The sequence below is a fragment of the Budorcas taxicolor genome, chromosome 1, assembly GCF_023091745.1.
Source record: "Budorcas taxicolor isolate Tak-1 chromosome 1, Takin1.1, whole genome shotgun sequence".
NCBI lineage: Eukaryota > Metazoa > Chordata > Mammalia > Artiodactyla > Bovidae > Budorcas > Budorcas taxicolor.
This window is the reverse complement of record NC_068910.1, coordinates 17141170-17153368: the sequence shown is the minus strand read 5'-3', so window position 1 is coordinate 17153368 and position 12199 is coordinate 17141170. Positions and strand designations below refer to the sequence as shown.

Here is a 12199-nt window from a genome sequence, read left to right as displayed (position 1 = left end):
ACATCTCCTGGAGTATCTCACACTTATAGCCTCAAAGTACCAGGAGCTCTGGTTCAAAGAAAACCCTGGACAGACAGGTGTCTTTCAGGTCGTTTCTGTAAAGACTCTGTGACAGCCCACACAAAGAGATAGCAGAATGGTGGGTATGAAGAGTAGCCTTTACCAATGAAGGCAGTGCAGGGACCACTGTTCTGTTCCACATGGTAAACAATTTTTGTTGCAATGCAAGTGTGGTAGGAGCATTAGAAATAATATCACCAACAAGCTAAAAGTGCTGATGCACCAACCGACTCAAACTGATATCCTGTCTGCAGGCCTCCTCTATAGTAAGTCACTATGTAACCCAGAAAATGACAGTCTTACAAATTCGTATCTTCACTCTTGCTTTCCCCACTCCAAGTGGGAAGTACTATTGCAGTACTAGGGAATCTTCCCTCTAAAAAAAAGAGAAAAGGCCACCAAGAGCCAGTTACAGTCTCAGATTCTACAGAAGAATCAAAGCCATGGAAAATGGGAACCCTCTGCATTCTCACTTTCCATTTCTTTTGAATTACTACAAACAAACAGTAACAATCCCAAACAGCCCTAAAGTGTTCCATACCTTGAAGAACCTGTATTTGTTTACTGGATTCCTCGACTTGATTTCGATAGGCTTTTCTTTCTTCTTCCAAAAGAGCTAGAAGTAAAGTACAGTATGTCTAATTTTGTGATTTAATGAAAATATTCAGAATTGAGCAACTGGAAAATCCTAAGAAACTCTCTCCTAAAGCTCATGGAGGGAAACAAAAGTTAGGCAGTAAGTATTAGCAGTATTAGCAATCAGGTAGTTTAAAGATTTTGAGGAGCACAAAACAGTAGTAAGTAAGTAATAAATGTATCAACTGAATAGGAGTTTTCTATATCTTATATGGCTGAGATAATATATGCTGTTTTTCACTTGAGAAGCATTCTTGATAGCTGTTAATCAACACTGTGAGTTTAAATTTGAAAACCAGACTTAGAATTCTTATGTTCACTGCCAAGTACATAATAAGTACTTACTGACAGGAAGTCCACGGTGCCCTGTGGGATGCAAATCTTCCTTTTGGTGAGGAAGGACATTTTAGAGAACATGAGGATTCTAAGACTTTGTAAGGTACTAATCGACTGCAACTAGATAACTACTGTGAATGATACAAAAAGATTAGCTCTAGGGGACAGCACAGACTCCAACTGGCCTATGTCTGTATAGATAAGTGAGCTACTAGAATAAAAAGTGGTTGGGACATTTGAAGATTCTCTACCTTAACCTTGCCTGGCTCCTCTCATTTACTTTAGAACACACTGTAAAACTGCAGGGAATATAAATGTCCCTTATCTTACGTTCAGTAGCCAATATTAGGTATAATTAAAACTTAGAAATTAATATTTCTATGTTTTTTTCCTTCTATTGTACTTAATATATAATTAACTCTTAAGATCTTTCATTGTAACAGGTCTTTCTTGATCTTCAGAAGAAAGTCATACCACTGTAACTGTCTCTACTATACTGATCTGAATCATAAACTTGGACAGGATAAGTAAAGTTCCAAGATCACATATCTAGTAAAGTCATGGATTCGGAAGAGGATAACCATGTCTCTGGACTTGGGGCCATTCAGTAATATCTTGTTGCTTTCACATCCCCTGAAGAGTCAAAGTAATCTTGATCTCACCTTGAAGTTCAAAGCATTTTTGTTTACTTGCTCTAGCTAGTTCCTGGGCTTCAATCAATTCCTTGCGAAGATGCTGAATTTCTTGTTTTGCCTCAATTTCTGACTGTGCACCCTGCAAGTCATCTGACAAAAATATGTTTATTTTAAAAGCAAGAGTTAGTATGATAACATAATCTCTACAACCAAAGATTAGCAATCTTTCTCATGTTTAGACATGCATAGTTAACAACACAGCACAAGTTTAATAAAATTTAGAAGCAAATTATATTAAGCATTTTAGTCATTTTACCCTGGAGAAAGAGCACAAATACAATTAAATATATATTTAGTAATTAATGGCAATGGTACTATAAAACATATACTAGTATATAATAAATTATGTTTCACTCATGTAAGGGTTATGCAGAATTTTGAAATTTCTTGATAACAGGTCAGAAATTTTTCACTTGTAACTTAACTGGAAATGGAAAAACAGAAAGAAACTTTTCCTCAAGAAAAAACATTTTAGCATGATTTCCCCAGTTGTGGAATACAAAATAAAAACTAAGCTGAAAGCTCCACTGTGCATACTCTGTCGTCACTGCTTCCTCAATGTCACATACATAACAAGTAAATATTTGCTTAATCATTAAATAATGTAACCTAGTGATGTTATCAAAATACATTAGAACCAGCATTACATCTCAAGAAAGCTCCCTCCCTCTTTTCTCTCTAGTCACTCTGCTCGTCTTTCATTGTATTAAACTTTCTACTACTGAACACTGCCTGAAATAAATGCATCATCAGGTGGGCCATACTCTTCTAGTATATTCTACTATTCTATTACTATTCTATTATTCGACTATTACTTTGGTTTACGATAGCTCAGGCATAACAACTTCAATCCATCAGAAAAGAACTAAAAATAAAATTTCATGATGCAAACACAGTAGGTCTCAGATACTATAAACATGTGTTTTCATCCTCATATCTTACTTCTCCCTGGCAAAAATTCTAACTCTAGGTTCATCTACTTTAGCCAGTCTAGCAATTCTTCCTTTGAAAAGTCATGGTAAGGGTGGAGGAAAAGCAAGAGAAAGATTTTTTTCCAGTGGCAGGTGCATTATCATAGCAACTACAAAATTTCTCTTTCAGCATCATACATGGAAGTCTGCCCAGGTTCTAGCTGCCCACTTCTGGATTTGTCATTATACAGGATAACGTCCTTATTTTTTAGGAGTATTAAAGTAGGAAGCGTCATGATGCCTTTATCTTTTTTTTTTAAGTTCATTTACAATGTTGTGTTAATTTCTGTGTATACCAAAGTGACCCAGTTATACAAATATTCTTTTTCCTATTTTTTCCATTATGGTTTATCACTGGATATTGACTATAGTTCCCTGTGCTACCCAGCAGGACACTGTTATTTATCCATCCTATATATAATAGCTTGCATCGATTAATCCCAAACCCTTGATCCTTCCTTTCCCCTCTCTACCTTCCCCTTGGTAACTACAAGTCTCTTCTGTATGTGAGTCTGTTTCTGTTTCATAGATATGTTCATCTGTGTTGTAGATTCCACATATAAATGATATGGTATTCGTCTTTCTCTTTCTGACTTACTTTGCTTAAAATAATACTCTCTAGGCCCATTCACTGCTGCAAATGGCATTATTTCACTCTTTTTTATGGCTGAGTAATATCCTATTGTACATATGTACCACATCTTCTTTACTCATTCTTCTGCTGATGAACATTTAGCTTGCTTCCATGTCCTGGCTATTGTAAACAGTGCTACAATGAACACCGGGGTACAATGAACACCGGGGTGAATGTATCTCTTTGAACAATGGTTTTCTCCAGGGATATGACCTGGAGTGGGACTGCTGGGTCATATGGTAGTTCTAGTTTTAGGTTTTTAAGGAACACTATACTGTTCTCCTTAAAAAACTAAAAATGGAGATTCATAATTCAAAAAGATATATGCACCTCACTGTTCATTGCAGCCCTATTCACAAAAGGCAGGGAGACGAGCCTCATGGGCAACAATCCATAGGGTCACAAAGAGTTGGATATGACTTAGCGACTAACCACACACACACACACACTGTTCTCTATAGTGGCTGTATCAACTTACATTCCCACCAAAAACGTAAGAGGGTTCCCTTTTCCCCATACCCTCTCCAACATTTACTGTTTGTAGATTTTTAAATAATGGCCATTCTGACTGTGGGAGGCGATACCTCACTGTGATTTTGGTTTACATTTCTCTAATAGTTAGTGATGTTGAGCATCTTTTCATGTGCTTGTTGGCCACCTGGATGTCTTCTTTGGAGAAATTTCTATTTAGGTTTTCTGCTCATTTTTTAATTGTTTATTTATTTATTTTTATATTGAGCTGTATAAGCTGTTTGTATATTTTGGAGATTAACCCCTTGTCAGTGGGAAACTATTTTTTTCCCACTGTGAGGGTTGTCTTTTTGTCATGTTTATGGTTTCCTTTACAGTGCAAAAACTTATAAGTTTAATTAGGTCTCATTTGTTTTTGTTTTTACTTTCATTATTCTAGGAGGTAGATCAAAAAAGATATTGCTGATTTAGGTCAAAGAGTGTCCTGCCTATGTTTTCCTCTAAGAGTTTTATAGTGTCTGGCCCTACATTAAGGCCATTAATCCATTTTGAGTTTATTTTTGTGTATGGTATTAGGGAGTGTTCTAATTTCATTCTTTTCTGGGTAGCTGTGCAGTTTCCCTAGCTCTAGTTACTGAAGAAGCTGTCTTTTCTCCAGTGTATATTCTTGCCTCCTCTGTCGCAGATTAGGGGACCAAAGAGCAGCCTCTTACTTTGCTAGTCCTTCTGACCAGCTGGCTCCCTTCTTGACAACTGGATCTTTTGTTGGCTCCTTTGATCTTCCCATTGCTCTTCTTTCTCTATAAACTTCCCTTGCTATCACAGTCCATCCCTATGCAGAGAATTCCCAAACATTTCTTTCTGGCCCAGTCTTATCCTTCTCCACATTTGCCTAACACAGCCTGTGCTGTACCACACTTACCTACTGGTAAATGTTACTGCTATATTAAACAGTCCTATTTGTAAATGTCAGCACTATTTTAAAGAAATGTATGCCTCCCTTTTCACTCTTGGGTACTCTTACTTACCTTTAAGGAACTCATTTGGAAGCCCCATCCTGACTATTGCTCCTCCCCGTCTCTGCCCCTAGCCAGGAAATTAGCTGCACTCTCCAAAGTTTCCACCACACCTACTAAAACACTTATGACTCTACCAAAATGTCTCCTTCTCCCATAAGACTGCAGCCTTCTCATGTGTCTTATCTCTGTATCTCCTGGTTCAATAAATGTCACAGAATTAAGTGAAAATGATTTTCTGGTCCTAGTTTCTGCCTTACACTCCAACTGCTTCTGGTTCCAAGGGTGACAATACAAAACTGGGGGCACATGTGACCGTGAAAGGAAGCGCTTTTAATAAGTATGCTGGGACAATGGGGATAAATGGTTTCAGGCAAACCAGGAACTATAAAAACCTTACTGTTCAACATGTGCCAAACCAGAAACATCACATTGTCTACCACATCATGTACACTATGCCCCTTGTTCTTTACATGTCCTGCAAGTTGGCAGTTGAATCTAGAATCCTGACTAGATTCAAGTTCAGCTTTTTTGTGGTATGACACTTTCAGAGTCACTGCAATGATACTTCTTCCATGAAATGCCTTTCTTCCCCATCTTCTAAGATAAACAAAAAGAAACAAATATATAATCTAGACATTCTTTTCCCTTTCTTTGACTCCTAATGGCAACAACCACGAGAAACAGCTTATCATCTATACCTCTTCTGTTGCCAGTTTCATTAGAAACTCCTCAAATGCCAAGGACAGTCTTATCAGACTTGGAAACCACTGAGGTCTCTGGCATGGTTCCCTAAAGGAAGCAAAACTGCATTAGATACTACTCAGTCTGAATTCCAGTTTTCTTTTTACCTTTTTTAAGGAAATGATTTCAAGTACATAAAAAACTGTGGATCAAGCCACAGCTTTATTTCTCTTTCAAAAGTGACATATGTTGACTGAAAATAATATTTCAAGGAAAATTACTACTGTTTACTCATTTCATTTACAGCTCATGATGACTGCTTAATCTACTTTAGATGCCTTTCCTAATCCTATATGACTAACATGAGAGAGAGAGTATTATAATTCTAAATAAAGATTGTTTTTTAAAAAGGGAAATAATGAAATTTGAAGATAATGGTTCACGAAGCCAGGCATAGGGTTTCATTGAATAAAATAAAGGGGCTACTGTCTGCAACTCTCAAGGTTTGGCTAGATCTGTCACTTTCCTAATTTTAAACTTCTGTTTGCTTTTTTCCACAAAAAAAAAAAAAAAAAAGAAGAAGAAGAAGAAGAAAAGCCACGTCTCAAACACCAGAGGTCATCTGAGAAGAGTATAGATCAGGAAGAATATTGGAAACTATGATCATACTTAAACACAGATTGGCAACTGGTTCCCTGGACCAGTAATCTTCAGGACTTCTCCTGTTAAGGGAATTCAATCAAAGGTGGCTCAAAACAGCTATGTCAGCTTCAGGATCCATGGGAGAAGAAAAGAGAAGGCCATGATGCCCAGACCAAGGAATTCTAAGAGAATCTGGGTAACCTCTTTGCTAATCACTTCCAATTCTAATTGTTATGTAGCTAGGAGAGCAGCATGATCATGCAGAGTGAAATCAAGGCTTCCGTGTGTGTGTGTGTGTGTGTGAAAGCATGTATGTGCATGCATGCATCCAGTCACTCAGTCGTGTTCAACTCTTTGTGACCCATGGACTACAACCCACCAGGCTCCTCTGTCCATAGAATTTTTCAGGCAAGAATACTGGACTGGGTTGTCATTTCCTTCTCTGAGGGATCTTCCTGATTCAAGGATTGAACTCACATCCCTTGCAGCTTCTGCACTGGCAGGTGTATTCTTTTTTGTTGTTTTTAATTTTTTTTATCTTATTTTATTTTTTTGGCAGGTATATTCTTTACCACTGTGCCACCTGGGAAGCCCAAGGCTCCCTTTATATAATCCAAAAGCTAGGGTCTGAATTGGGCGATCCCTTAAGAGCCCAGCCAGATGCAAAGGCATTTCTATATAAAGACACCTCCACAGGCTGCTGTTGCTGCTGATTTCTGAGACTTGCCTGGTATTGGTCCATTGCTACTAAAATGGTTAACATACTGAGCTGGACTTATATGTCAACTTTTCTTTTGTATAATAAAGCAATTATAAAAGAGACTAAATGCTGGCAATCACAGATTTATCAAAAAGACACCCTAAGGCACTTAAATAGCTAGTTCTTTCAAAAAAGTTAATATTTTTAACTTTTTCTAATTTATATTAAAAATGATAGAGTTCTTGTCAGAGACATCAAGGTAAACACAAAAAACCCACAGCTATATTTCACATTCTACCACTTACTGCTTTGCCCTACAAATAACTCTGATTGGCACAAATTATTTTACAATTTAAACATTTTTCTTTAAAGTATGTAAGCACCAACATCAACATTTTAAATTTTAGTTTCTGCTACTGTAGACAAGCTATCTTACTCTTCTAACTAAAACTTAAAACATCATGTAATACTTGGAACTGAATTTGTGGCAAGGGTGAATCCAATGCCCTGGTTTAAATGTCATAAAAACGTGTTAAAGTACCTTTTAATAGGGACACTTTAGCAAGGGGTTCATTTAGGTCTTGATCATCCATTTGGGCGTCTACAGAGGGGGAAAAAAGAGAATTATAAACAGTAAACTCTATAAGCAAGCTATCCTTTTCAAAATAAGTAAGTGAAACTTATACAGCTATTATATTTGGATCATTGTAAGAATTTTGAAATCGCCACCCACACCAACCTGCATACCTAAACTGCTTAGTAGGCAACAATAACTAACAATAACATCTGCAGAGTTATAAACCTTAGGTTAAAACTCACCTGTAGTGTCGTCGCTACTTTTCTCCTTGCTTGGACTCAGAGTATCTGACAAATCGGATTCCTTCACTCTTGCCTGGTTTTCTAACAAGTAGGAAAAAAAAAAGTAGAATCATGTTACAATTATAAAAGCTTGTATCAGTAAAACTGCTTCAGGCTATGCGTGCTCTAAATCTACTGGTATGCAAAATACTTTTAAAATTAACTGAGGTCACTGAAGCTCTTACTTCTTCACCACTCTAGTCCCAAATGGAATGCTGCTTATTACACGGAGCTCAGATTAAATTATAATGTGGATCATGACTGCTGTGCAGAGGGCTGGGGCTTTTGTTCAAGGCTGTCCACTGGCCAACTGGAAACAAAAATGAAGCAAGCTTTGCTAAAGTATTCAGAGAACTGCAACAAATATAGCAAAAATTTCCAGGACAATGTGGACATTGTATGAAGATGAGGAAAGAAAATGATTCTATTATATAAAAACACTAGTTAGGTTGCCTTAGTAATATTTATACTCATAACAAAAACTCTTTAAAAAATTACCATTATTTTTTTAAATTAAAAGTAACACTGCAAAAAGAACATTAACAGCCTTTTATATCTAAAGAAAACGCAACGGTACCTGAACCACAAGCCTTAAATTCTTTGCTTAAATTGATATTTCCTTAAACTTAAGGACCATTCTCACTACTTGGCCTATTCAATCTATACTAAGATATAGCTTAAGCCCATCACTTCTAAGGAAGTCTTCATTTCTCCAGTATGTTGCTCCTTTTTTATTGTGTCTTCTCTGGGACATATGTTTTTGTCATTAACCATGTTCTGTTTTATAGTATTCTCTGTATATACATATATCTTATTTCCTCAATGAGATTATAAATTCAGTAGATATATAATTACTTTTTACAATGTCATGCGCTTGACTATACTGTTTTTGGTAATCTGTATCAAAAACATAAATGTGGGTATCCATTTCTAGTACTTTTTCCTAAGGAAATAATAGACAACATATAGTATATATCCATAAGGATATTCACTGCAGCATTGTTCATTACTGAATGGAAAATGTTCAAGATAGATTCACTACTATTAAGTAAAAGTAAAGTCTGTTATGTATAATGTGACTCTGTTTACACTGAAAAGAGTTGAACGTTTAGCTATGAATTTTTTGTTTTGTATTTATTCAAGTCTAGAAGGATCTACCACAGAGATACCAATGGTCATTTCTGAAGGTAGGGATGCACGTTTACTTTCTAACTTCACACTGTCATAAACTGTGTGAAAAATTAGAGTGAACATATATTGTTTTCATAATCAACTAAATCTAGAGATATTTTTCATGTTTGAAGTAGTCAGAAACATATCTGAAACTAATCACTGTCAAAATAATTAATACAATATTGAAATATAACTTATTTGGCTATTCCATATAAGAATAGCCTAAATTTGTGGCTTAATTTGTATAATGAGTGATGGATTATAAGAGGCCTTTTGCATCTTTTCTCACTGCCATTTCTAATCAAAGACCAGCTGCTGAGAGACAATGAGCTTGGATTAGACATGAAGTCACTGATCGCTGAGGCCGATGGGAATCTAATCTGAGACCTCTAGTGTGCATTCACAGTGTGTTCTAGTTAGACATTTCTGAATGTACTAGTTTTGATCACAAAGTTACAGTCTCAAATAAGGGAGGTGTGAATATATCTTATCAATATACAGAAAGGAAAGAAACCATTCTGTAGGAACAGAACGGAAAAGACAAAAAGACTTCTAATTTTAATATTCTTGGCAATTTTATGATCAAGGTATCAAGGTAAACCAAGAGGAATGTATTTTCAGACATATTCTTCTGGCTTACAAGCAACTTTTATTTCCTATTTGGAACAGTAGCTAGGAAGGTAAAACTGCCTTAGAGGTTTCCATTAAGATCTTAGTAGAATATAAGCTCCATGAGTGCAGGAATCTTTGTCTGTTTCGTTAAATGCTACATCCTCAGTCCAAACAATGCACAGTATGTAGGAGGTGCTCCAAAAAGAGATGATTCAAGACACAGTTTACTGCAAGTCAAGTCATGTGGCATCATTGTTGTGTCTTGACACTACAGTTATTATATGGAGGCAAATAAAATCTATTCAAGATGAACAGGACACAACAAATGAGTGACAGGAGTCTCTACTATTTAAAACCTCTACTCTTCAGCTATGAAGCAGACCCAACGTCCCTATATTAAAATTCATTCAGTTCAGTTCAGTTGCTCAGTTGTGTCTGACTCTTTGTGACCCCATGAACCACAGAACCAGTTGATTTTTTCTGCAGTACTTACTTATTAAAATGCACAGCAATAGTATATATAAGAGGGGTAAACAGAACGCTATCAACATCAATACCAAACTACTCCCAAACTGGCAAGTGTACAATAAAGTGACTGCTTTCACTATATCTTCAAGCAGACATAACAATGGATGGGCAAAACAAACATAGGCCAGTTCTGATACCACTGGAACCATTATTTGCAAAGAAAGCACAATCAAGAATCAAAGGGGGAGAGAAGAACTAATATTTGCTAACAGAAAGGTGCTTCCTGCTTTATAAACAGTACGTCATTAAATTTCCAAAAGACCCTGTAAGTTATATACTGTTGATCCCATTTTATAAATGAGGAAACTGAGATTTAAAGTATTAAAGTAAATTGCCTAAGGGCACAAAGCCAGTGGCTGGTAGAACCTGAAATTAAAAGCCGCTGTTTGACAAATTCTTGGTTTTTTTCTACGGCCATCTTTCAGTTCAGTTCAGTTCAGTCGCTCAGTCATGTCCAACTCTGCAACCCCATGAATCGTAGCACACCAGGCCTCCCTGTCCAGCACCAACTCCCAGAGTTCACTCAAATTCACGTCCATCGAGTTGGTGATGCCATCCAGCCATCTCATCCTCTGTCGTCCCCTTCTCCTCCTGCCTTCAATCCCTCCCACCATCAGAGTCTTTTCCAATGAGTCAACTCTTCACATGAGGTGGCCAAAGTACTGGAGTTTCAGCTTCAGCATCAGTCCTTCCAAAGAACACCCGGGACTGATCTCCTTTAGAATGGACTGGTTGGATCTCCTTGCAGTCCAAGGGACTCTCAAGAGTCTTCTCCAACACCACACTTCAAAAGCATCAATTCTTTGGCACTCAGCTTTCTTCACAGTCCAACTTTCACATCCATACATGACTACTGGAAAAACCATAGCCTTGACTAGACGGACCTTAGTCGGCAAAGTAATGTCTCTGCTTTTGAATATGCTATCTAGGTTGGTTGTAACTTTCCTTCCAAGGAGTACGCATCTTTTAATTTCATGACAAATCTACCATAAACATAAAATGACTGCAAGTTGAGTGAGGGCTTAAATAGAAGGCATGGGCAACCTACAACTGCATTTTGCATTAGGTGAAATACCTGAAGGAAACATTAATACCACCAAGACTTGTAACAACTAGTAACTGGCAATTTCTAGCAACTGATGTTTTTCAAGGCAGAAAATTCTATTAAAAACATCACCAGTGAAAGTATTTAAAAAATAAAATAATCCAGCCATATCTAAAAGAAAATACTTTATAGCCAGATATAAAGCATTTAAATGTAATTTATTTCAGCCATGTTAGTTTGTTACAGGGATTAATATACCTCTGCATGCCAACTGTGGTTAGTGCCAGTAAAATGCTGACAGCTGACAGAAAAATCTCTGGGTATATAAACTTATATTTGTATTAGCATTCATCCTTTCCCTATTTTTTTTCCGGTTGTGCCACTAGGCTTTGCAGAATCTTAGCTCCCCAACCAAGGACTGAACCCAGACCCTGGCAGTGAAAGTGCTGAGTCCTTACTACTAGGTTGCCAAGGAACTTTCTGTATTACCATTCTTAAAGGATGTATTCTATTCACTTGCATGGACACACTTGCTATAATTTATTTAATAAATGTCCTTATTACTGGATGCTTATGTTTTCTTTTTGCTTTTAAACAATTCAAACGTCCTTGTACATCTGTCCAATTTGTTCCTTTTTAAGATAAAAACTCAGAAGTGAAACTGCTAGTAAGTTGTTAAGCATGCTCTTTAAAGTTTTCAATACATATTTTTAGCCAGATTTCAAAAGGAAATCATTACATTTTCTTTTCCAATAATGACATCATGTAATTTCAAGGAAATACATTATAATTCATAATGCATTAAATAGAAGCACAAAGGTAGCAAGATACTTTTCTTTAATTAAAAGCAGCACTGATTTTAAGGCTACATTACATCAAAGTGTTGGCTATTTAACCAACTAATCTGAATAGGTATTTAGTTGGTGAAGTAAAAGCTATTTTAAAATCTGTTCTCATCTCACTTTAATAAGATGAAATAAATTGCCATACGTACTAAAAATAGTTCACTGTTCTGAAACTCAATGCCTGTTTGCCAGAACAATATTAGTGATGCATAGTTTACGCATTCTTTCCCCAAATATGGCATGTGCCGTGCACAAAATTCCAAATGGAAGCCACCAGATAGCTGGGATAACAC

The 12199-nt window shown here is 36.6% G+C and overlaps 1 protein-coding gene across 8 annotated transcripts in view; it reads right to left on the bottom strand.

Moving 5' to 3' along the window:
- The window catches only part of SLMAP (sarcolemma associated protein), a 156716-nt gene that overhangs the window by 17788 nt on the left and 126729 nt on the right, over positions 1 to 12199 (bottom strand). For all 8 annotated transcript variants that reach the window (XM_052644096.1, XM_052644105.1, XM_052644147.1 and 5 more), the window contains 3 exons: positions 7665 to 7745; positions 7387 to 7446; positions 602 to 676 (listed from right to left, as the gene is read on the bottom strand). In XM_052644096.1, coding sequence (XP_052500056.1) covers positions 602 to 676; positions 7387 to 7446; positions 7665 to 7745 — 216 coding nt within the window. The remainder of the gene's footprint in view (positions 1 to 601; positions 677 to 7386; positions 7447 to 7664; positions 7746 to 12199) is intronic.